Genomic DNA, 26,745 nt, shown 5'->3' with positions numbered 1-26,745 from the left:
TTGTTTAATTTTTAATTCTTTTTGTTGGAAGCTTTTTATTTTAAGTAAATGGATTGACAGAACAACAAGGTGATGGAATTCTCTGAAATATTTTCTGTCGGCTAGAATTGTTGGTGCAAACTACATCAAGTCCTGTTGTAAATGAACTTTATTAGAAAACCTCTTGGCTTCATTTTTCTTGTAATATATGGTAACTTACACTAGTCACTTTTTTCGTAATCGCAGGTTGATCTTTGCCTTTTTTTAATATTTGTGTCCTTTAAAATACTGGTTGTTTTCTTTTAACCTTTAGGCTACCAATATCACCATCCCTCCAAGATGAGTAACAGCCATCCACTTCGTCCTTACACAGCTGTGGGTGAGATTGACCACGTTCACATTCTGTCAGAGCATATCGGTGCTCTAATGAATGGGGAAGAATATAGTGATGTTACCTTTATTGTAGAAAAGAAACGTTTTCCAGCACACAGAGTGATCCTGGCTGCTAGGTGTCATTATTTCAGGTGAAGTAGAGTTTTTTGTCAGACTCACAGGAAATTTTCATGCAGATAAGATAAATAGTGTTTCTCTATGAACTTTTCAGGGTGTAATCATCTGTCCATTGAGTGTGACCTTTTCTGTGTGAATGTTTCCCAGCACATCAAATCATTGTGTCCAAATATAAAAAGATAAATACCGTGTCATGATGTTATTCTTTTGACCTTCATTAAATTGCATTTTGAAGGTAGTTTCACAAATTCAAGAGGAAGGTAACTTCAGAACAGAAAAGTTCTGCTGTAAAATCGTTTTGATTTCTCAGAGTATGGATGGTGTGCTTCTATGGAATATACTCAATTAGAAAGTTTAATTTTGATGTGTTGGAATTGAGTATTTAAAGAGGTCTGGCTGGTACAGGTTAGGATATATATTTTAAAACTAGCAATAATACTAATCCAGCTTTTTTAAGAGCTGGGCATTTTTCACTCTAAGTGTAGTTAATAGAACTTCCTGATAATCTACTTCCAGTTAATTTTGTCAGAGGGATAAACTAATAGCTGAACTAAAATGTGAATGCAAATTGTGTTCAAACTGTCTATCATTTTTTAAAAAATAATTGCGAGTACTTTGATTTTTCTCAAGATTCAGGATTTCATTGGAGTTGCAGTGTGCTGGATTTAGAGTAAGCAATAGAGGATCAAGAATCCCAAGATTTGCTAATCTGCCACTGCTAATATTGTGGCAAACTGTTTGTTTTACTTGCTTTCTGAAAATTTTTCTTTTTTTTTCTTTCTCACAGATAGCACTATATTTAAAAAAAAAAAAAAAAAGGAAGGTATGAAGTCATATCTTAATTTCTGCTTTGCAAGCTATTGTTCAAAGTGGAGATGGAGCAATTTTTTGTAGGATAAAAGCATGATGCATTAGAATATTATTCTTGTGCAGCTGCTTTCAGAGCTGCACTTAAATGCCAAGTAGAAGGGGTTTTCTTCTGTAGATTCTTAAACCATATCCCCTTTGTATTCTCCTTGCTGTAGATAGTCATTTATTCCTTTCTCTTTCTACTTTCTGCCTGGTTTTTATCAGCATATAAATTTCTCAAATTTTGTCTTCCTTATAGAGCATTATTGTATGGTGGAATGAGAGAATCTCAGCCTGAAGCAGAAATTCCTCTTCAGGACACCACTGCAGAAGCATTTACCATGCTATTGAAATATATTTACACTGGTCGTGCTACACTACGAGATGAGAAAGAGGAGGTTCTCCTAGACTTCCTAAGCCTAGCACATAAATATGGGTTCCCAGAACTGGAAGATTCCACGTCTGAGTATCTTTGCACAATACTTAATATTCAGAATGTCTGTATGACATTTGATGTTGCCAGTCTTTATTCCCTTCCCAAATTAACTTGTATGTGCTGTATGTTCATGGATAGAAATGCCCAAGAAGTGCTCTCCAGTGAAGGCTTCCTGTCACTTTCTAAGGTATATCTTTTGTTTGCGCTTTTTCCCCCAGAAATGTTAATTTTAATCTGAATACAGCTTCATGATAAAATATGAGTTTATATGTTAATTAACAGGTATCATTTTATGCTGTGAAACTGTGACAGTTGGAAGTGTTAAAGCCAAGCTGAACTGAAAATCCTGGTGATCTATTCTGAATTTTTTAGGTATTTAATTTTGACCAGTCAGTATAGCTAAATATAGTAAATCGGATGGAGTGTTCTAAAGGGTGGGAGCAGGCAACCTAATATTAATTTGTCTTTTTTCATCTGTTCTTGAAATAATATAATTTTGCTTCTGAATGCTCCACAGGGGATAGAAAGTAAAGATTTGAAGATAGCAGAAGATACTGCATTCAATTAATTTCTTGATATATGCTGCCTCAGTGATGGGTGATTTTCTACTGTATAAGCCAAAGCATTCTGGAGTTCACTGTGATATATATTGCTGATTGTCATCATGTTCTGAAATTGCATAATAATGGTGGTGTTGTAGGGTGGTTTGGGTTTTTTGTGTGTTGGTTTTGTTATTGTTGTTAGCTGCATAAATATTTGTGCCTGAGTCAGGCTGTTCTATGATGTATAAATTTTCCACTTACTCTGCAGTGGTCTTTGAGCTGGACATAATAATGATAGAGTATTTTCAAGTGGTGTTCATATGAAGCAGCAGAACATCTTGAATGATAGTTTAATTATTATTTTTTTTAAAGTGTTTTTAGTGGAAAAGCTGTGATGGGTCTATTCCTTCAATAAATGCAAGACACTCTGCTCCGTGGACTAGCTTACTAGTTATGTAGGGGAAAAAAAATGGTTTTTTCTCTCTACTATGCTCTGTCATGCAGTTTGTTAAATCTGAGTGCTGAGAGCTTATTATCAATAAAGAAATCAGCAAATGTAATTCATATGGAAGAACATACTCTATGAAATCTTTGGCATACCCAGTCCTGGTATATATGAGAGATTTATCCTTTTCTTAGGCAAACTCCTAATTATTCTGCTACCTGAGTGAAAATCAAAAAGCTGTTCAGTTCTTTTTGTTCTCATTTTGCAGTCAGTGGGTTTTCTGCATGGATAAGAACCACTGGAGTTTTTAACTGCTGATTCTAAGTTGGTACCAAAAGAGAGAGAGAAGGGGCGGGGGGGGAGTAGTGGAAATGCAAGTAGTTAGAAATGGTTTAAAAAGGTGATTTCAAGCCACACTTTATTTTTTGCATCAGTGTTCTTATACCAACCTAAGTTTAAAGGAATGCTTTGAACTATACTACCAAATCCCCAGATCACTTATATTCCAAAGTAAATTTGAAGTGGTAACTGGGATTAGTTCACATTTCAGTTCTGACTTACTTCTAGTGGGTTTGTACTATTACCTATTGTTTACATGATGGATTCTGTAATTGCATAAATAACTAAAACTACAATTTCAGGTAGTCACTCCTTTGGAGATTATTTTTACTAACTACAAGTTAAAATACCCATTTTTTTTGCCTTATTTAATTTCCTTTTTTTTTTCCCCCTTTAATTTTATTTCTGTTTATTTTTTATTTTGTTTGTTTTTCTTTTCCAGGCTGCTCTTCTAAGTATTGTACTGAGGGACTCATTTGCAGCTCCTGAGAAGGACATTTTCCAAGCTTTGATGAATTGGTGTAAACATAACCCCAAGGAAAACCACGCTGAAATCATGCAAGCAGTACGTTTGCCACTAATGAGTCTAACAGAACTACTGAATGTTGTAAGACCTTCGGGATTGTTGTCACCTGATGCCATCCTAGATGCCATTAAGATTCGTTCAGAGAGTCGGGACATGGACCTCAACTACAGGGGCATGTTAAGTAAGCATCAGGTTTTCTCTTTGTTTTTTTTCTCATTTAGTGACTATAGTTGCCTGGAGGATGTGGTTAATCTGTGCTTTGAGTTTTTATCTATTATTATGTGTTTTAATAGGCTTACATAAGAAATACCTTGTTATGTACTGTTCTTGCCATTTCTATTCCTGAAATAATATTAGTAAACATATTTTCTTGCTTTGTATCTCAGATATTGCTTAAACATTGATGTTGTAATAAAAGCATATTGTCCTAGAGAAAGTGCTGGTTAAACAGAAAAACTTTTGCAAAAAAACATTAAAAATAAAAACTGTGGGATATATGAGTTTTAAATGGTTTTATGTTGATGGTGACTTGTTTTCTGCTTCGTGAAGATTTTCATCCTTTCTTCACTGCTTTTGATTTTCCTCTTACTCTTTACATGCTTGCCCAAATAGTATAAACGAGTCTTCCAAAATTGTATTAATGGAAGCCTAAAAAGTGTGAGAAGTCTTTTGTTTGATTTCTGTTTGTCTGTGCTTTCTGTTAATTCAACAAGAATATCTAACGCCGAGCTTTAGAAAGATATTGTCAGTTCGCTAACTAACGTGTGATTTATGGAGTATTTGTCCCACAGCAAAGAATAAAGTTAAATGTTCTTCTAGAGCTTGCGCTGTAGGCTGTCAGTCATGCATGATGGGCCCTGATAATAACTGCTTTGTCAGAACTGCATCTCTGCTTTGTTCTCTTAGAAGTTACAAATATTAATATTTAAATGTATGAGTTTAATATTAGGATAGTGTAAAAGTCTTGTCATGCAAGGCATTCTTTTGACAGTGTAGCAGATAAATTTGAAAAAGTTAAATGGTGTTTTCTGACTTCTTTTTCTGCATATTTATGTCTCAAAAATAATATGCTCCTAATCTCAAAATTTCTAGCTTTGCCAAAATCTTGTCAAAAGGAAAAATGTTTTTGGAGAACTGAATTACTGTGTTGTTTTAGTACTACTTCAGGCTCTTGGGACTCTTTCTGTGAAAACATTGACAACCACTTACAATTTCATGCTTGTGCATTTGATGTTTTTATGTAGTTGTACTACAATACAGTTAAAATTTTGCCACTTCAAATTCTGTTCTTTCGATGTTAAACTTAACACCCTGTTAAAATTCATACTTCTGTTGCCAACCTGCCTGAAGAGTACAGGGGCAGCTTTTCATCATTTAGCTTTCACATCATGTTTTCTAGGGTCTCTCTCAAACCAGACTGTTAAAAATGTCTTTTTAACAGGATGGTTCTTCAATATATTGTTTCGTAGTTGGAGTTAGGGATCATTATCCTCAGTTATCTCGATGGAATATCTGTTCCTAGGACATGACAGGTTTTATTACTGTGAAATACTGGCATAAAAAAAACTTGCTTTACCATGTTGGTTCAAAGCCCAAGTAGCCAAAAGTTTCCCATTTCACTCAGGTTCGTTTAGCTTTGCAGAGTACTGGAAGCTTGTGTAGCTATCAAAATAGCTTGTATAGCTATACCACTCTATATACCATTCTGCAAATTCATAATGCATCCACATCTTGAACATTTTATGTGACTTCTAGTTTCCTTCCACTTAAAAACAAAGAAACAAACAGTTGAAATTGGAACAAAAAAATAGGAAAGAAAGGGCAAAAGTAGTATTAGAGGTATGGTGAGAGGCTGATCACAAGGAGAGACTAAATAGACCAAAACTTTAAAACCAGGAGGAAAGTGATGATTGAATGAGGAAGGTGCAATAGAATTCTGTAAAATCAGAAGGGGTCTGAGAACGTAGATACTACGTAGTAGTACATTATCATTCCTTATTATTACTACCGTAAAAGACCTGGGGGGCATCAAATGAAATGGAAGAAGCAACATTTCTAAAATGCCTCTATTTTTGTACTTGTTTTTTTTTTTTTTCCTTAAGCATGTGTTTGTGGCCAAGAAAGGATACTGGCAATAAATCTTTATTCTGACCTAATACAGTTGACGTTCAGAACTTCTAATTTGCACTATAAGACCGTAAAAATTAAGCAATTATTTCCTTTTTTTCTTAGTACCAGGGGAGAATATTGCAACAATGAAGTATGGAGCGCAGGTTGTAAAAGGAGAGCTGAAGTCTGCTTTGTTAGATGGGGATACTCAGAACTATGACTTGGATCATGGCTTCTCTCGACACCCCATTGATGATGACTGCCGTTCTGGAATTGAAATTAAACTAGGCCAGCCATCAATAGTCAACCATATACGAATACTCCTATGGGACAGAGATAGTCGGTAGGTGCCAAGTTGACTTAAAAAAGAAAGGTAGTGCTTTTCGTACTGGTGATAATATATCAATGCAGAATATTCATTAAATATTTTATAGAAACACCATGATACAATGTTTGAGATGACAAGTTTTGTTTGAAAACACCCTGGTTTTTTAAGTGCAGTTTTGGTTACATACACACCAGACCATATTTTGTGATACTAAGCTACCTCATAATTTTTCAATGTATTTTCTATGTCTTCATTAAATAGTTTATATTGCTAATGAAAGTTTATGTAATTTAAATTGTTCTGTTTTCTATTTGCCACTTAGTTTTCAACTTTTTATTTTAGTTAGAAAAACAATATTCTAGTTTTTCTGCAGAAACTGTATTTTTTACATATTTACATTCCAAATGTTGAAGGAATGTTTGTTCAGATTTTTTCAATATATCAAAATTGTTAAGAAATAACACACTTTGACAGTAATTCAGAGGTAGTAAAATTTATTTAGAATGTGAATTACCAACTAACTACAGTAGTTATTAGAAGCTGCTTCATGGTGAGACTGGTGAAGTATGAACTGTCACGGATGCCTTAGCCAATTTATGCTCAGTTACTTTAGATTATTATGGAATGCATGAAAGATCAAATTATGCGTATTTGAACAACTGAGTGACTGCTTAAGTAGGAAAATTGAAGGTTCTCTTTATCTGACAAATTAAATGTATTAATTTTATAGCTTGCCATGACAAAGATTTTACTATTTAGTAGACAGCTCATGCAGGTATTCATAAGCAGTTTTCTATTAAAAACAATAAACCAAGCCAGTTATACTTTTAACACATTATTACCTTTCTGATAAAAGATTAATTTTATATTACTTCCAGACTAACAGTTTAGAATTGCAAAACAGTTGCATTTTGTTTTCTTAACTAATCTGTGTTATTTTAGAAAAGGGTGTACTAATGTTTTATTTATTTTTTTATTTTTATTTTTTGTGAATTAAAATATTTTAAAACATGAATTACAGTTATTAATAATTCTAAATAAACTGCATTAATTTTTAGCTATTCAATTGTTTCAAGTAAGTTCTCCTGATTGAGTTCAACCACAATTTATGCTTTTCCTCTATTCCTTTTGGAGAGATGGAAAAGTAAAACTTTGAAGGTACAAGGAACTGCGTCATATGATATTATACTACTTGCCAGACAAATTTATAAACCAATCATCAACCAATCAAATTTTATAAAATTTGAAAAAGTACTAGAGATATATTAATAATGAGGAGTTCTCTAGCAATTTTTTAGAGAGCTTGTAACTGACAAAATGCCCCTCGTCTGCAAGGCTGAAACTCAGGGAAAAACCCTTCTCCTTTGGACAACTTACTAAAAAATTATCTGTTGCTTGGTGTCCTATGCCCTTCCTCTGAAGTTTGTAGAACAAGCCATTGTTGCTGGCAGCATATTGGCCAAGATGGACCTTTACTCTAGAGTTTTTTGTTTTCGTAAAATACTGAGGGTACAGTGGTTTAGGATATGGTTTCTGTGTCATCCTGAATTTTTTGTTTTTCTGTGGAAACTTCGCTATTAGACTTTCTTTTGCTTCTTATTAGGTATAGTACCTGAATTGTCAGCCTTTTTCCCCCCAGTAGCTCAACTGTCTAAGATAAATGGAAAAGGAAGCATTTGGAGTACTTTGTGCAGTTGTGGACTCCTCAGTATAAGATACTGATGTACTGGAGTGAGTTCAGCATGACACCAAGATGATGAGGGCTTGAGAACATGATCTACAAGGAGATGCTGAGAGAACTTGCTGTTTTAAGAGGAGAAGGCTTAGAAGGTGGAACTTATCGCTGTCTTTGCCTATTTAATGAAAGAATATAGAGAATACAGGACCAGACTCCTCTTACAACTGTGTGCTGAGAGGGCGAAGAGAAGTGGACACAATCAACACAATAAATTCCTTTTAAATATTACAGAAGGAATTCATAGTGGGGTAGTTGTACTTGGGAAGAGTTTGCCCAGAGAGGTTAGGGATATCAGCGCTTGGAGGTATGCAGAACTTTACAAGCTGAGACCGTAAGGAACTTGGTCTAAGATTGTCCTCACTTTGTCTAGAGATCCTTTCCAATCTATATACTTTTTTAGTCTAAGAATTGCCAGCCACTTACCTGCATCTTTCTCATGGGATACATGAATAATGCCTCCAAAAGAGGCATTTTAGCAACTGTACAAGCACATGGTGGCTTCTTGTTGAACATCTCTTTAAACTACTCATTCATTTTAACTGTCCCTGTAAAGCTCTAGTCTATTGGATATCTTTATATAGATAATGTACATTCTTAACAGAACCAAAACCAAACTAACGTGTGTTTTGCACCTCTAGTTTAGAGGCGTTTAATAACAGATGAATCTTAGATATAGGAGTGCTAAGCAGACTAGCTGTTCAAATTACCTCTGCAAAAAACATGCTATCCTTAAGAAAATAAAAAACATAGTGTTATATATGATAATGGAACTGTATTTTTGAGATCATTTTTCTTTGCTTTGTACCTTCAGAAACCAGAAAGATAACATGTTGTATATTGGTTACAAATTTACATTAGACTAGTAATGGAGTTGTGAGAATCCCTAAATTCTTGGCACACAGAGGATAGACAGTCAGTAACTTTTGGATCCACCCTGCTCAAACTCTAAGCCTAGTTCAGTCACATATGCATAGGTTAGTAATAATAATGTTGCTAAAATACAGTGTATTTTTATGGGTTGTGAATATTACACAGCTGGTTGGTGTGAATGTGAAAGCTGATTATGCAATTGGCATCTTAGACTGCATTACCTTTCTAAGTGCATAAATTGGTATTAATAGTGTTATCTAACATTTTAAGAATTTTTAAACAATACTACTTTAGACCTCTACCCCTCAAGTCCTCAGCAAAAAATTGGAAATATTAACAAAGGCATTAGTGTTTAACAAAACATGTCTATGTAGAACTCTGGAAGAGCAACTCTTCTTCTAGAAATCAGTGTGAAAGGAGGGTAAGTGCTAACATGGTGCTGTTGAAATGTCTGTGAATATTGCAGACTAGTACATTAAGAGAAAGAAAATATTCTGAAACGTATATTTCACAATTTGCTGATCTACAAGTGGAGTTTCTACTTCATTCTAACTATCACTGTTGTAGGTATAATATGGGAATAGCTGTGGCTTTCAAGTTTTAGTTTGGGTTTGCTTTCTCCTAACAGCAAACTGTAAGCTTAAACATAACTGATAAACAAAAGGAAGACACTGATTCTGTAGTGACAGGCTCAACAACGTATCATAGACAACTGAAAGGGTCAGAAGTGAAGAACAACATCAGTGAGAAAATGATTATAAAGGAAATTTGCTTTTTTCAAGTGAAGGGTTTGAATTTACATTTTTGATCTGCTAAATTTATTTTATTTTTCTTTATCGTTAAGGCAATAGAAATAATAACTATCACTGGTGTTTTAGATTTATTCCATGCAGAAGAAATACAAATAATTATTTTTGACTGAGTTGAAAGTCTCCATTGCCTTTTTTGAGGGACAGTGGTCTCATCTAATTACTGCAGATTATGAGTGTTAGGATGTTTTAAGTTATTCTGAAAAATTGTCTTAATATAACTGCATGTGAATTTATTTTCAAAGATGCTTTGAAAATAGGGATCTCTTTTAGATACCTTAGATACCAGTCTGTGGGTAGGAACAAATAGCCTTCTCTACAGCACAACTGAAAATCGAGAGCAGTGTAAAATTTAATATGTAAAATGTGGCTGCTTGTATTCTAACCAGTGTGTTTTGACAATCCGTAGGTCTTATTCCTACTACATTGAGGTGTCCATGGATGAGTTAGACTGGATTCGGGTGATCGATCACTCTAAATACCTCTGTCGGTCCTGGCAAAACCTGTATTTTCCTGCCCGTGTCTGCAGGTTAGTTCATCAATATAATATTGCATGGCTATCATTAAATAATGTAGACACCAGAATAAGTGTCTGGATTTAGCTAGTTGCGTGATGTATTTCTGATTATGATATACACAACTTTCATCACCTATCTTAAGAAAAAAAAATTATCTTGGTGGATGCTTTTTTGATATCAATATAGGTCATAAATTCCAGGCATCTTGTTTTAAAAACTCTGGTGCTTCCATCTCTAATTGTGTATCTCTTTCTCCTTTTTTTTTTTTTATTGAATCATAACTCACTTATCCTCTTTCCTCTTGCAGCTGATGTGTTTTTTTAATCTCAGTAGTAAACATCATTCCATGACTACCAAAATGTTTAAAATGTGTTTACATCCTTGCTATAGAACTTGGAAGTTTATTTTTATATATTTTATATATTTTCTGCTGTTGCATTGAAAGAGTGAAAGGGTGAAGTTAGGGCTAAGGAGGCTTGAGCAATGCTTTGTGTAAACCAAAGCAGCTAGATGGGTTTGATCATTATTAAGGTGATGTCTTTTTACTGTAGATGCTGGGAATTCTAGAAAAAGCTTATAATCACATTGAAGCAGTCTCATCCAAAAACTGAATTGAGCTCATTGGTAGAGAGGCCACAATCTGTAGATTCCAAGGATGTTATCATGATTAGGTTTTGGGTCATAGACCCAAAGAAGAAATGCCCTGTATTGTAATAATTATTCTGTAGACACAAACTGTTTAATCAGCACAGCAATTCGTGGAATCCCCAAGAAGGGGAAATGCTTTCTTTTTCCCAAAGAATGACCTCTTTCTCTGATCTTTACTGCTTTGCAACATGGGATTGCTGGTAAGCAGTTGTAATCTATGGGGAAAGAGTCTCGTGGGTCACTTGTGTGTGTCCTACTCAGATAACCCTTTCTCAGCTTCCCTGTCCTTTAGTAAGCTCACACTGAATGTAACTTGAAATTTAACTGTTCCTCATACAAATGAATACATTCTCACATTTTCCTTGTAAGTTTTATGATTCTAATTTTACTGTTTTCTCTTTCTGAAATGGTTGGTGTCCTGTAGTTTGTGTGTGTATCTGATAAATTTTTGCTTAAAGGTGTCTGTGATAAATCATCTAGCAATGATGAAATGCCTCATGGAGTTTGTAGGTGGTTTACATTTCCTGGAGATTTTTGTGAGCGTGTGTGTGCGTGCATGTGTGTGGCCTTAACTTGGCGCAAAGTGGACGGATTGTTAGTAAAGGCAGCTTTTCTGCTTCCATCATGTTACCAAGAAGAGGCCCAGGTTGTAGTCATTCTTTGGCCCCATCCAAAGACTTGTCCAAAAGTGATTTTCTATTTCAACATAAGTTATTCTGTCTCATTGCCCTGCCTCAGCTGTCTTCATCTGTGTGTATGCTCTGTTTTGAGAGCATCATTGTTCTGTTTTGGTGAAGGCTCTTTGAGGCCTTGCCTGAAAGTGAAGAGAGGGAGGAGTGGAGGGGAGAACATTATTCTAGAGTTTTAGGTGGTATGTTACTCGTTCTTTTGGCACAAAAGGTACTATTGTATGTTTTAGCTCTCCAGTGATCTCTTAGTCCTCTGTAAGTTACTTGCCCTCTATTGGAGGAGCAGATTATCAGGAGGGAATTCATTTCATGTGGTGTTTTTGTATATGTAGCTATATGTTTTCTACTTAAATACAAGCACACCTGGAAACCTCCCCCTTGCAGTTTTATTTTAGCAGATATTTGAAATACGCAGTTGTCCAGGTAACTACAGCACAGATTTCTTTATCACATAGTCCTCATGCCTCTAATTTTTCCTGTTCTGTTCCATGATCCCGAGTAAAGCTTTTATTTTCTATAAATCCCTGTTCCTTATTATGATATCCATAGAGTGGTGGGGAATTCCCTGGAGGTGCAGCTACTTTGAAGAGCAAACAAAAGAGCTAAAGAGAAAATCATGTAGCAGCATAGGTTTATGGGTATTTATTGTTAAGGAGAAGTAACTTTAAGGCAATACAAGTTGTCAGTTGTGAGTCAACATAATTCAGGGTAGTTAAGGCTGTTCTGTAATGTCTCTTTACATCAGTGAATTGAAGACTACCTTATAGTAAGTGCATTTGCTAGTCAAAAGTAGAAGTACTGTGGCTATAATTTATTGTTTTTTAATGTATTTTTTCCTGTAAATAAGAAAAGGCTATTTAAAATGTCCTTAAAGACTAAAATTGCTGACAATTTTTTCAGGAGTTCCACTTTAAGAAGTTCGTATTTATTTGTATTGACATAAATAGTTAGGTCTAACTTGAAGGTTGGCTCTGCTCTGATCAGGGGTTTGGACCAGATGACCTCCAGAAGAGAGGCTTTGAGTGAGGGAGGCTATGTACACATATATATTAGTACTCAAGACTTTTATTTATCTGGCTTTTAATTAATATTCTGTTTAGAAAGAAGTAAGGAGTACTAAACTTTTTTTTCTATCTCTAATTTCAGGGGTTTGTAATTATGTATTTAAAGTAGTTTTGTTTACTTAAATGAGTTAAACAGTTTTCTCTAGGACACTAACATACACAAAACAAAAATCCTAAAATCTATAGCAGTTTTTTGTTATCTAAGAAAGAGATGATCTCCAGTGTTGTGAGCACAGATTTAAAGTATGAGCTAATACGAGATTATGTCAGAATGTGTGCTTTAGTATATGATGTTCTGTTTTCACAGGTAAGTTTTGTATGCTTGTCAAAGGGCAGTTATATTTTAAGTGTTTTATATGCTCTATCTAGATGGAAATTATCAGATTATCAACACATAATGAAAAAACCCTAATTGATTTCATTCAAAGATGTAAATGCCTGCCCCATTTTTAAAGGAAGACTAATGTAACTCAGCAAATCACTCACATTTATTAGCACTAGGTTAATCCAAAACTAGTTATGTTTTCATATTGCTTAACACTACTTCTGTCGTATACTTGAGTTGATGTGACAAGTGCCAGTGCCAAAATTTTCCTGTTCATGGGCAACAGTAGAGGAATTGCAAGCATCATGCTTTGCTCTGTCATCTTTCCTTTGAATATTTATTCCCAATTTTGTCTTAGTAATGCAGATAATAATCTCTTTGCAAGTGAACACTTAGGGAACCATGCAGCAATTTTTTTAAAGGTTTCTATGCATTTTCAGCAGAAGATGATGGACTAAGTATCTTTCACAGTGCAGTTTCTTACCGGTAAAGGTTTGACATAGGTGGTGCTTGGGGTTTTTTATTTAAAAAAAGTTTATTTGAGCTCAAAGTGCTTTATGGTATCACTGTATAGGATGACATTTTGTGGAGAAACAAAGAATTGGAGATTAGGGTTATTGACTGTGAGTTTTGTTTACACACCTTTTTTCAAAGCAGGGGAGTAGAACATGCCAGATTCTGTACACGTTGTTGAAGGACAGCCTGTTAGTGTCTCATACACTAGAGCAATTGTTCAAACATAGATTATGAAGAGAATATGAGCCCTGTAACATTAGGCAAGGTTAGTTGCCTTTTTGAGTCACCTTTCACATAAATATTGGTTATGCAAGGTGAGAGCTGTCAAGGGCTGAATTAGTGTGTTCATCTGAGTTTTAAGAAGCTATTCAGACATTTCCATGGGCATAAAAATTGATCGTTTATCTTCTATTTGCATGTATGCAGGTCAGGGGGTTTTTGTTTGTTTTTTGAAAACCTTTCACTTTTCTCTTAAGTGAATCTATCCATTTTCAAATCTACAATCAATGCCACTTTCACACCAGCTGGATGAAAAAATGCAACCTTCTGGCAGTTAATTGTTAACTAAAGTAAGTAATGTATACCACAATGAATTAAGGCCGGTTCAATCTCCTTTACAAGTCATTTATTGTGTTATGCATGTCATAGTCTCTATCATGACTGATTTCATTGATATATGGAGCATTGTGGAATATTCACAATAGAGTTAGGGGCATTATGGTGCTTCCCATGAAAGATAATTTGTACTTGGCAAAGCTTGTACCAAGCCATCCAAACTGATTAGGCAGAATCAAGTAAGTAATGTGATAAGATTATTTACACTTTTTTCTTTTTCCTGTTACTTACTTCTATGCTCCAGTCTATGTTTTATTAGGGTCAGAATAACTTTTGCTAGCCATAACCTTTTGTCTAGATTAATAGATGGAAAATGGAAGGGCAGTGACCAAAGACTCTGAAATTCTATGATGAAAAGAAGATGAGAAGATTGTTTATGCTTTCTTACACATAGAAGATGATTTATTTGTGATTTGTAGGATGTAATCCCTGATTTAGGTATACAAGCTACTTTGTATGAGGAAGATTATTTCTGAGACGTCAAAGCTTAGTATAACAGGTAAGAGAGAGTGTTGCTGGTTTTTGAGTTGGGTTTTTTTTTTTTGTAAGAGAAAATGCTAGGTATGATACCTGGGCTTTTTATTGACATAACTGTATTTTAGACTTTTAATTTTTGCTTTAAATGCTTTTAGAAGACATTATTCCACTACCTTTAAAAATTTAACAGCCATATACTATGCAGAAAAAACAAATAAGAGAGTGGGATTACAGGGTAATTTTTTCTGGTTTAATATGGTACTGTATTTTTTTTTTTAGAATTTCTTTTGGTCCTAGTTTCATTGTTTGCACTTACATAGCAATTTGCATGTAGAGCTGAAGACTTTCTTTAGAGGGAAGACAGGAGACAGAAAATAGTCATATAAGCAGGTTCCTGTCAAAGTTAGGAACAAGTGTCAGGTTCATAGTTATTCCAGCTTCCTCTTTTAGTATTTGGGCAATGTAGAAGAGAATGCTTCTGTGATTGTTTTCCTTGTGTGGTTTGTTACTGATTTTTGAATTAATACTTTCTTCTCTATTTCCAAGTATCTTTAATATGTACCTATTAAGCCAGCTGTTTACCCTGTCATTAACCTGAAAAAATGAATACCACCTTCTTGATTATATTAAAAAGTTAACTCTTTCTTATATAGCACTTAGTCCATAGTCCTGACAGTGTTGGATTGTGTTGTGTTTCAAGGAATCAGTGATAAAAATCATAAAAGAGCTGCTTGTTGGGTATTTTTCATAACCCTATGTGTGATATCCTATGTGGATATCAGTTTGAATATGGGTAAGCAACAATAGTTTGTTTGGAAAAAAAAAAAAAAAAAAAGGCAGATTTTCAAATCGAGGTAGCAGTCAGAGTTGTGATTCTAAGCCACAGCTCTCTTTTTGGGATAAAAAAGTGCAAATACATTAAGTGAATGTTAATACTTCTAAAGATATTTGAACAGGCAATGCTGTCTTCTGTTTATCCTTCTCACTTTTTTCATGCTTTCATTTTTGTTTTGTGTCTTCATCTTTTTACTTTGTTCTAGACCACAAGTTTTGAAGAACTTCATTAAAGCAATTACAAGAATATGAAAAATTTTTGAGAGGTCTCAATCAAAATAAGTCAAATGTAGCCACAAGGTGTCACTATAATGAAAGTGGTGGTTTGTTTTGTTGTTTTTGTTTTTTTTAAAGACTTAATTTCTGTATGTTTAAACTTCTTTAGTGAGGCAGTTATTCCTAGTGTCTGTTGTGCTTGTGTACTAAACTTCCCAGATTTACAGAATCATTCTGGTTTGCTGTTTTTGCTATAGAGAGAGCAAGTACAGAGATGGTACAATAAATCAGAAGGAAACTAATTTAATTTTCCATGTTTCATCTGACATTGGATGATGCTGAGTTTTAATGGGGGGAGTATCGCCTAACTACATCAATTTATAGTTTGAAATGTAATGCTATTTTGTCAGTAATAGCAGAATTTGAAAAAGATAAGGAGAGGAGAAGGGGGTCAGTTTTTATCTGCATTTGCTACTATTTTATTGTCTCATCTCTTCTTGAGATATTATAATGTGACTAATCAAAGGGAAGTATTAATTACTACTGCATAAATTTTTGGTGCTAAAGCATGTTTCTATTAAAAGAACTGATAGATGCCTGTAGAATAATGCTGTAAATGTGGGAAATTACTTAAGCATGCTGTTTTTCCTGTTTTTTAATAGAAAATGTAGAGGTTTTCAATACTAGTACGTTGAATTAGTAGTGGTATACTATGTTTAAGTGCTCCATGTTTCCCTTAATGTACTTGGCCTCTATAGAAAGAATGGTGTAGAATTATTTTTACTTTAGAAGGTGTACTCGTGTATTAAATATATTTATCAGTGCAGAGAGAATTTCTTGCCTTTCCTTTTATTAAGCATTGATGATATTGGGTGGTTGGGGTTTTTTTTTTTTGGGGGGGGGGGGGGGGTGTTTGTTCAGTGCTTCAACAGTTTTTGCTGCTAGTGATTACACCATTTGTAATACTCTGCCTGAGTGGAGACAAATTAAATTGTAGACCCTGTCTCCTGAGCATTGAAAAAAGTAAAATGTAAAAAGAGTAAACGTTTCAGTACCAACGCAGTTCTAAACTAAGAAACGTTGGTAATTGTGCACAATGCAGGTAGTGACATGCAAAGAGATGTGATTTTCAAGTGTAGGCTAGACAAGGCTTTTTTCTTTAATTCTGTTCTTGGTCAGGCAGCCTCAGATACCTGTGCTTTATACTAGTGATGGTGCAGTCATTTTATTTTTCTTTTCACTTGGGAGAGTCACTCATTGAAATTAGCTACTGATTAAGCAGCAATGTCTCACTTTCAGCCTTACCAGTAGGTCTCTGACATTCTTGTCTGTAGTAGATATCCGTTTTGCAGTTTTCCTGTGCTTGGTGGAAACTTAGTGTAATAACTTGCCAAAAGGCATTCCGAATATGGTTCAGTTTAAGAACATGTTGAAACAAGTGAGAAGTTAAGTCTTGAGGAAAAAACGGTTGAAGCACTGTCCCAGATATGTGAAATAAACAGAAGAAAGCAGTGTCTGCAGTTCTAATTTAGCACTGGCTTTTTTAACCAAGTAATTCTGTGTGCTTTCCCCTCCCCCAGTAGAGAATGGTGTTCAGAAAAAGCACACTGACATCTAAAAGAAGTTTTTGAGCATTGTTTTGACTTAAAATGCAACCCTAATACATCACTGACCTAACTGAAAAACATAGAGTAAGAGTGGCTGGCAGGAGCTTTGGTAAGGCCTTCAGTCAGTCTGAAAAACATTTGAAAAATTTTTTATCACTAAGTCATTAATAACCTTATAAAAGGACTTCTTGCAAAGGGAATCATTAAACTTGGGCAACTGAAACCATCTTTACCTTAGTTACTGTGCTTGAGAAATACAAATGGTTGCATAGGGAATGTGTTGATTAGTTATTTTATTTGTACTGTGCTTTGGGGAGCATTGACTGTTGTTTAAATATTTTATTTCTAACTGTACAGATATGCTGAAGTTTCAGAGTTTAGGAAAAAAACCACCTTGCTACACAATACAAATTAGCTTTTCTTCATATCTGGATAACCGAAATGTTAAAATCTTTTCCTAATACTGTATGTAATACAGTGATAACGTAATGTCTGGAGATAAGTAAAAATTATCTTAGTTTGTATTACAGAAACATATTCTTAAAAGAAAGCAATTTTGAAATGTCACTCCAGACCTTTGAGGGTTTTCACTGACATTATTTTCACAAATCAATTTTCACTGCAGGCGTGCAGTTTTCTTTTTTTGGGGGGGGGGGTGGGGGGTGACGAGCATCACTCTTTTTAGAAGGTGATCATACTGAGGAAACTTTATTGGCATGTTTCCAATACCTTGCTTTTTAACTTTGTGAAATTCAAGGAAGTGATTTCCTGAGGTCCCCATTTTAGTGGCTGCTTGATTATCTTGCTATCTATCAGTCTTTAAACATATTTTATTTTTTTCCAGTATGTGTTCTATCTGGCATTTTTTTCTTTTCCTAAGATAAGGTGATAGTCCCAGATTTTTCAAACATTGTAGATCATTGACACAGGATCAAGAAAGCTACTACCTTGTCTGGGACAGAGTGTTTATTGATTTAAAAGATCCCTTTCTTCATTTGAGGTTATGTATGCTTTTGATCTTAAGCTTAAACTTACAGTTTCAGCCCCAAATGTGGTCCTAGTGATGCAGAAGCTCATTTCTCTACAGGCATAATCAATAACATTTTTCATCAGGAACTTTATCAAGGCAGCTTTTTAATTCTCAGATTCCTTCTCTGTCTCCTGCCATAACAATTTCAGTTATCCTAACCTAAAGAGCCCAACTCAGCTTTGAGGAAAAGCAAAAAAAGCTAGTGTGCATTTAAGCTGCCAATGACAACCTGCCAGACAGCTCACCCTCTGAAAATGAATATTTGTCTGAAAAAGTGTGTGTAGAGGGGTCAATACGGCTTGCATAAAAATACCTGAGAAATGTGAGAGAACGCCTGCCAATCCATTTGGATATGAATTATAGAGAAGTATAGTATATTCTTTTCTTATTTTTTTTGGTTTCTAGTTTAGAAGAAACCATTAACTTTTTAAGAGATCTAGATTACATATTTCTCATCTTTGACATAATAAGCAGGGTTTTTTTTGTAGCATGGTTAGAATTTATATGTATTCTGAATTTTGATTTATTCATTGTGAGTTTCTTAAACTGCAGATTGTTTCCAGGTTTGTTTTCAAGCTGTTTCACCTCATAAGAGATCTAACATGGGTGAAAATTATCAGTTTTTCAGCTTGACGTTGATACATAAAGATACATCTAAACACTAAATTATCATATTGTTCATAAAATTCTACAGCAAGTTGTATTTTAAAGTTAATGTTGGGTAAGACAATTCTGTGTTTAAAAGACATCTTCAACACTATTTTTTCTTTAAATCCTCTTCTGTGATTTTTGTTACTCTCCAAGAGCTAGAATTAACTGTGAAAACTTGCCATATGTATTTACAAAGACAGGCTTTTACAAAAGGAAATTTTATTTTGCCAAATTTGTAAGAGTTCTGGTTTGTTTTAGTTTGTTGATCAGTGATGGCCATCTGTTGAAGTTGTTTGATGCCATTGTATAAAGTATTTTTCTTTTTCCCCACTTCTCACCAGATAATGGGCATGGTTTACTGATGTGTGTCTGAAACACTGTACCACATTTACAATTACACATTATGAATATTCAAATTGTATACATAAAACCAAGGAACACACTTATATGGGTTCACTTTTCAGTTTCTAAGTTTATAAAGCCACCTGTCAACCAACACTAGGCCAATCTCAATCTCAGTTGTGGAATAATTTGGATGACGTTAAAAATTTTATAGTAAAGGAAACTTGTCTATGGTTAAACTTGGTTCTTTGTTTACAAACCTCAAGTTTTCTTCTCTGTAGCGTTTTTTAAAGGTATAAATCAGTGTATGAATGGGAAAGCCATAAAGTAAACTGCTATATTCAGTGTACTTTTTCTTCTCAAAAGAAGCTTGTAGAACTGGTGCTGAACTTAAGCTTCTTGAGCTTGGACTGTACTTGCTCTTTCTCATCTCAGTTTCAATGAGGAGGATTAGGTGGCTGGTTCCATTTGATGCAGCTTTTAAATAGTGTTCTGTTCCACAAAAGGAATATTCACTCCCTAATATGGAAGAATATAGGACACAAACAGTTGAAAATGAAAAATCAAGCTGAAAAGACCAATAAATAAAAATGAACAAATTAGTTGCTATAGAGAATCAAATTTATAGGAAATATGACATGTGAAAGTGCGCATAAGCATCTTCAACTGGCAGAAATGAGTGACTGAAGGAAAGAAAGCAATGGAAGAGAGAAATCACACAGAGAAAATGTGTTTGGAAAAAAAATCAGTGCAACTGAAAAATGTTCTAAAATATAGTGGTTTTTACAGTAGGGATTATTATAGGAAAACCACATGTGATTTATCATTTTCAGGCTGCTACTGGAAGCAGTTATTTTATTATTTGTAATGTCTTCTAAAAGAGAGAAAGATTGATCTTTGTAAAACACCAGATTCTGCATTTGGGTTTTGGTTTTTACTATAAAAAATTTTTTACAGCTTTATACTTTCATACTTGTTTTTCTTTTGTAACGTTGGGATAAATATTTCCATACTTCACTGGAGATGTAATAAAGGTCTTGGAAATTTTAGATACTGTAAGTAACATAATGTGTGATCAGTAAAGTAGTGGCTTCATTACTTTTCTTCATGACATTTTCTTTGTTTGTATTGGGAAATAACAGCAGTGATGGACAGTGTATTAAATATTGATTTCTAAATCTGTATCCTGTTCAATTCAATTATCCTGTCTCTTTTAATGGCAAATGGCAAATTTGGCCAATCAAGCTGCATTCTCACTAACAACTTCAGCGCCTCATGGGCACCTCCCCCTGTGTCCTGTCTCTGACCCTGAGAGCGAGAGCTCCTGGGTCAGGGAGAGCCTGTGAGCCTGGCCACCCTCTGTGTTCCATTTGCCTTATACTCCTCTGATCCTGTTAGCATATGTTCATAGATTTCTTGTCTGTTCGTTTGTCTAAGGTTCTTCTCTGATTGGGCTGTTAGCAACAGCTTTTGCAACTCCTTGTGGCAGCAAATTCCAAAAGCTCATTAGCCACTGCATAAAGAAAGTAGTTTTATCCATTTACACAATTCTTTTACTGGTTTGTGTCTTCTAGTTTGAGTATTGTGAGATCTGGTGAATAACAATACTGCGTTCACCTTTGCCACTCTTATTAAGATTTTGTCAATGTCAAGAATAGCTCCCTCAACCATCTCCTCTTTAGTTCCATCTGCTGTGTTGCTTTTATGATTTTAGGTGACCTTCTCTGTATCTTCTGTGACTCTACTCCTTGGGCTGTGGAGACCAGAACTGTGCACAAGCACATGAGATAAAGTTGCACCAAGCTGTTACAGAGTTACAGCACAATGCTATTTTGTTCTCAGCACCTTACCAATGTTGTGCAATATTTCAGTGATCCCCTGCCTGTCATCGTGGTTTAACAGCAGCCAGCAGCTAAGCACCACCCAGCCGCCCACTCACTCCCCCCCATCCAGTGGGATGGGGGAGAAAATTGGGAAAAAGAAGTAAAACTCGTGGGTTGAGATAAGAAAGATTTAATAGAACAGAAAAGAAGAAACTAATAAAGATAATGCTAACACAAATAAAATGACAACAGTAGTAATAAAGGTATTGGAATGTACGAATGATGCGCAGGGCAATTGCTCACCACCCGCCAACCGACACCCAGCTAGTCCCTGAGCAGCGAATCCCTGCACCCCACTTCCCAGTTCCTATACTAGATGGGACGTCCCATGGTATGGAATACCCCGTTGGCCAGTTTGGGTCAGGTGCCCTGGCTGTGTCCTGTGCCAACTTCTTGTGCCTCTCCAGCTTTCTTGCTGGCTGGGCATCAGAAGCTGAAAAACCCTTGACTTTAGTCTAAACCCTACTGAGCAACAACTGAAAACATCAGTGTTATCAACATTCTTCACATACTGAACTCAAAACATAGCACTGTACCAGCTACTAGGAAGACAACTTTAACTCTATGCCAGCTGAAACCAGGACACTGCCCCTGGCATTTGACTACCCCAAAAATCTTACTTTCATCTGCAGATTTGGAGACTGCACTAACAAGAATTTAGGCTTGTTATTTTCTAGGCTACTTAGAAGCAAGATAACAGATTTCATTATTTTCTTTTTTTTATATTGACAGTGTTTTACAAATGAAAACTTATTTGGCTTTCACAGTTCCTTGACTGTGTGACTCAGTTGCGACTTGCAGTTTTGTTCAACTCTTATATAAAACCTTTAAAAAGTAAGATTTGGCAGTGTTTCTTTGGGTTGAAGTTGGTGCGCTGTTTACAAAGATTAATTCTCTGATATACTTTAGAGGGTAAAATCAAATGTGGGGGGTTTGTTTGTTGTTGGGTTTTTGGGGTTTTTTTCTTTTTCAAAAAATGTCACTCTAAACTTATCCATGGGTTTTCTCAAGTTAAGCAATGTCTATTTTGGGGGGGAGGATGAACATGCAGGATTTTTTTTTTTTTAGTTAATGACTAGAACTATAGTCTAGAATGTTTCACTCTTAAAATAATATTTTCTTTCACGTCCTCCTATGTAGAGTTGAGGGGGGGAAGTTTGTTGGTTGTTTTGCAGATTTATTTCTAAGTGGTTACAATTAAATTGGATTGGAAAAATCTTGAAAAGCCCTTATGAATCTGAGGAACTTGGGTTTTTTTTCTGAGGACCTTGATTTTTCAAATGTGTAGTATTTGTGTGTGGGGAATTTAACCAACTTTCCACGTGATTTGACATTACGTGTTCATTTCCACATTAATTTATCAGATGCCCTCACTCCTTTTATGCCATCAAAATTTGGAGTTTAAATGGAGTTTAAAAATATTTAAAAGAGCAGTTAATTCAAAAGAGAGTAAGGTGTTGCTGTTTCTGTAGCAAGCTTTTTAGAGTCTAGAAACTAAGAGTTTAAATGTCACATGTTTGGACGTTTGAAAGAATTAGGAGTAAATTATGAGTACATAGTATTAAGGCATACAATCAATCTTAACCATGCCTTAGGGTGTTTCCAGTTATGTTCTTCAGTGCATATTAATAAGTTTTTTTAATCAGATAAAATTATCTTCTAAGAATTACTGAGCTTGGCTTTTAAAATTATTTTTTTTTTTATTACTGTATTGGTAGCAGGACAATTTTCTGTGTGAGTATTTATGAAGACTTTTATTGATGTCAGACAATTTTAATTATTTCTTTTTCAGTTTAACTTCTGATGTTAATGTTTTATTTGGAGGCTGAGGGTTATTTTTGCTTTGTTTTTTTACAAGAGTATTCTTGATTTTGAGTTAATAGGGAGGAAGACTAAGTCTATGTGAAACACTGTGTATATGTGTATGCATAGACACTCTTCCCATTCAGGTTGTATTTCGTACCCTTTTTTTTAAGGCAAGAATTTAATGTATATTTAGATGAAAACTTGATTTTAAAACTTCAGTAGATCAAAATAGGGTGAAGGGCTGGAAGACATTATTGCTGATGATTCCAGTTTGTAGTAAATTATGAAGCATATATAACAGCTGTAAAGAGAGATGACTTTGTGTCATACTTCATCTTGCCTTCATAGATAAGTGTGTAAATGAAAGGGAAACATTGTTTCAATATGGTAAATCTATATTATTTCTTTGGACTGGAAATGAATGAAATTGAAATAATTCACTCTTGGGTGAAACTAGAAACTATAAATGTATTTTATCCTGTTGGTGCAGATTGACATACTGCAGATTAGTAATAGGAGAATGTTCCTCGTATCATCAACAGTAGTCAGACACGTTCACAAGTACTGAATTACAGTCAAGGAAGAAGGGTTCACTGTACTCTCAGGTAATTTACACAGAAGAGCATTTAATTCATCATTTTAACAGAAGCTGCTGTTCACTGGTAGAAAATTTATTTTTTCAGACTTCTTAAACTCTTTTTATCCTTTGTATTATGGAAAGTTTGTAGTTACATGTGCCTTGTCTGCATCATCTATGCATCACCTGATTTCTGGGAAGATACTGAAGGCTCTTTGCTGTCCTCTGGCACGTGGGCATGTCTTGGCACCATTGTATCTAGCACCTAACTGGGCTTTCCCACAGGTGTCTGGAAATAAATATAATAATATGGTTTGGGGTCAGCAGCATATTTAGAATACTTTGTTTCCACAACTGACCGGCAGTCTCTTCGTATTTTGTAGATAATGAGACATCCTTGAAAGGTTCACAGTACCATATGCAAGTTGAGCTTGTGGGGTTTGTAACTAATGATACCCAAGCAAGCTAGCAGGAAAAGTATTTGCAGCCACCAAAACTTTTCTTTTCCTATCACCTGTGTGAATGCAAAGAAAATCAAAGCCAAACTGTTCTTATCATTCAAAAGACACATCTTTCTGTCTTGCTGATGGATGTGTCAAAGTAACTAGAAAGTGCCTATCTTCTAGAAATTTTAGTTGTGTTTCTCAATTCTAACTTGCATGGTTTGGTTTACAGAGTAATATGTATGCCAAGATACATACCAATAGTTCATACTTCTTTGGCAAAAATTGGTTCCTTTATGTTTTGCATAACTAGTTAATTAAGAATTCTGTTAGTACAATGAAAAACTTAGGAGCCTGTTCTTAAGCCAGCTTTCCTTGTGTATCTGTTTGTTTCTTATCATCAGTGTGAATGCTGGAGAAGTGCAGATGCTCACTTTAGTTTTCATGTGATGTGACATGCTCTGCAGAAAAGTATGCTGCTAGTTATTTAATTTTCTGGTGCATAAGAATCGTTTGGAGACCACTACTATCAAATTTGTTACAGCACAGAACTGTATAACGTTTTAAAGAAATAGTCTAGCAAGGGTAAAGATTGGCTGACTTCACAGCAAAGTAATTCTAGAGGCCAACGTAAGGTAACACAAATGCCAGAGGAGGCTAATCTCGCTACATTGCACATATAATTAAAAGAGAGTGGAGAACCTCTTCCAGGACTTGACAGAGAGAATGAACCTAAATGTGGTGTTTTGAATGCCTTTTAGAGGAGCCTTTTTATATTCACTAATGGTGCTGGGGAATCTCAGGTGACTCTTCCCACAGCGTAGCTCCCCAAGTTGGATGGCTGCAGCTAAGTGATGTGAATAATTCCTTTTTCCTTTAGGAATTGTTTCTTGTTAGGAGTGTTTATGCTATGAACTGGAGATATGCATGTGATGGAGCAGATTAATACTTCTTTGGAGGAACATTAGTACAAGGGCAGGGTGCAGGTAAGGCTTGGGAAATGACTATTTGATTGATATTGGGGGAAAAAAAAAATTACTGTTTGAAGGTATTTTGAGAAACAGTGCTCTGAGTTTAATTAGATGTGCATCACATAAACTTTTGAGGGGGAAGAAATGGTGCAAATGAAGTAGAGAGGGTGTAGGTAGGAGGTAGAGGTGATGGGATGACGTGTCTGCTCAGATAACCTCCTAGGATTTCTATGTATCAAATATCTACACTAGATAAGGCAAGCGTAAAAGAGAAAACATGACTGCTTTGACAGAAGAGCTCTTAGCTTTGTGTTTGGTAAACTGGGGAGATGATGGGACTCTGGAATTCATCTTTTAAATGCTGTTGAGTCTAGACTTCTTATTTAAGGGGCAATGGGCAGTCTACATTTTACTGGTGTTTGTTTCTGTAATGTGGTTGTTTTGTATTTGTCCTTAGAAATAAGGTGACTGAAATAAGATACTTGAATTTTAGAGAGGATCTTTGTTTTTTGTGTTTTGGGTTTTTTTATTACAAATCTGCTGAACTATCTATCACACACTTTCAACAAAATGTTTGAGCTTGTTGAATTAAATAAAAATTTCTGTGTTGGAATTCTCAAAAGATGCATTTTTAGACACAATGTTAGTTTGTGTCTAAAATTAATCTAAAAAGGCATTTAGCAACTAGGGAGTTGACTGAACATTTTATTCTGTACTATAAGCTTGTTTAGTGCACATTTCTTCCAAAAATTTTTAAAGAATCCTCCAAATCCTAGGCTAAGGAAAATTGCTTAAAGCAATGCATGGAATGCAAACCGAGCATCTGCCCAGGCTGGCCTGTTTTCCTCTATTAGCTTTGGCAACTATTAGACCTCAGTTAAAATTGTGATGCGTTGTTCTGTGCAATTAGGGATGATGACATTTAAACATTTTTTATGGGAGGTGGGGAGAGTGGGAGGAAGTACTGTTCTTGACCAGCGTCTTGCGTATTTGGAGGACTTCACTAGTGTATCATTTATAAAATCTTTAAAAAATAACTGATTTTAAAATATATCTTCTCTGACTATTTACTCTGTTTGAACTTACTTGACATTTTTTCTCATTTTATACTGTGGATGACCAGTGTTTGTTTGAGCTGTTCAGAAACAAACCACCAAATTATTAAAAAAAAAAAAAATAAAAATTGCAGGGGGGAAGGAGGCATCTAGGCACTGAAGAACATCTGTTATCCCATTTTATTGTAAAGTAAATTTGGTGGTACATTACTCAAAATTGCCATTTTGGTGAAATTCATAATCTAATCTTTATTATGGAGCTTCATGGCTTACATCGTATGCAACTGCCATGATGCAGTTGAAAAAGCTAAATATATTTGTTCTCTATTCCCCAAAAAAGAAATATTTCGGTATGAAAATGTTATGGTCATTATATCAATTTCTTAAGTGCAGGTGTGAGGAATTACTCTTGGATCTAATAGATTTCATAGTTTGTATTGAAAAATCTATGGAATAGAAGTAATGTTTTGCAGCTGAGTAACTACCGAGTGTAATCCTTTAGGCAGAATTCTGAAAGCAGCTGTAAGACTGGAGAATTACGTTCTTTCCTTTTCAGGTATAACTGAACTTGAATATCTTTGTTACTTTTAGCTTCTAGTGAATTACATCTGCATAAAGTGCTAAAATATGTATTTTATTTCATTTGTTCAAATAAGAATTTGTTTGGAGTATTAAAATTAGGAACTGTATGCAGTTCGCATGGAAATTACTTGAAGTAGTTGCAGTACTTAAGAGAAAACAGAGGTCACCACAGGAGTCACAAACAATGGAGAGTTCTTTTATATAAGGTGTATTGGATCAGGCTGATAGGAAAGGACTTAGTTTTGTAGGTCTCTTTGCAGAGTTTTTCCTATTTCTAGTGGCCTTTTTAAAGGAGAGAAGAGTTTTTGCTGGGGCCTTCTGAAAGTCTTTTGGTTTGCTTCCTCCCACACTTTCCTCCTTCTCCTTCCAACTTCTGGTTTTCAGAATCAGTTGGTGCTACTTCAAATGTTGGCTAG

General features: G+C 35.0%; 1 protein-coding gene across 3 annotated transcripts in view; it reads left to right on the top strand.

Moving 5' to 3' along the window:
- The window catches only part of BTBD9 (BTB domain containing 9), a 144,170-nt gene that overhangs the window by 9,845 nt on the left and 107,580 nt on the right, over positions 1 to 26,745 (top strand). For 2 of the 3 annotated variants that reach the window (XM_049833816.1, XM_049833815.1), the window contains exons 3-7: positions 293 to 503; positions 1,598 to 1,961; positions 3,543 to 3,807; positions 5,859 to 6,078; positions 9,890 to 10,009. In XM_049833816.1, coding sequence (XP_049689773.1) covers positions 293 to 503; positions 1,598 to 1,961; positions 3,543 to 3,807; positions 5,859 to 6,078; positions 9,890 to 10,009 — 1,180 coding nt within the window. Of the gene's footprint in view, positions 1 to 292; positions 504 to 1,597; positions 1,962 to 3,542; positions 3,808 to 5,858; positions 6,079 to 9,889; positions 10,010 to 26,745 lie in introns of those variants that run through there. The other variant, XM_049833817.1, reaches the window with a different exon arrangement.

Source organism: Accipiter gentilis, chromosome 30 (assembly GCF_929443795.1).
Source record: "Accipiter gentilis chromosome 30, bAccGen1.1, whole genome shotgun sequence".
Taxonomy (NCBI): Eukaryota; Metazoa; Chordata; class Aves; order Accipitriformes; family Accipitridae; genus Astur; species Astur gentilis.
The sequence above is the reverse complement of the archived record's forward strand: the minus strand, read 5'-3'. Positions and strand labels throughout refer to the sequence as shown.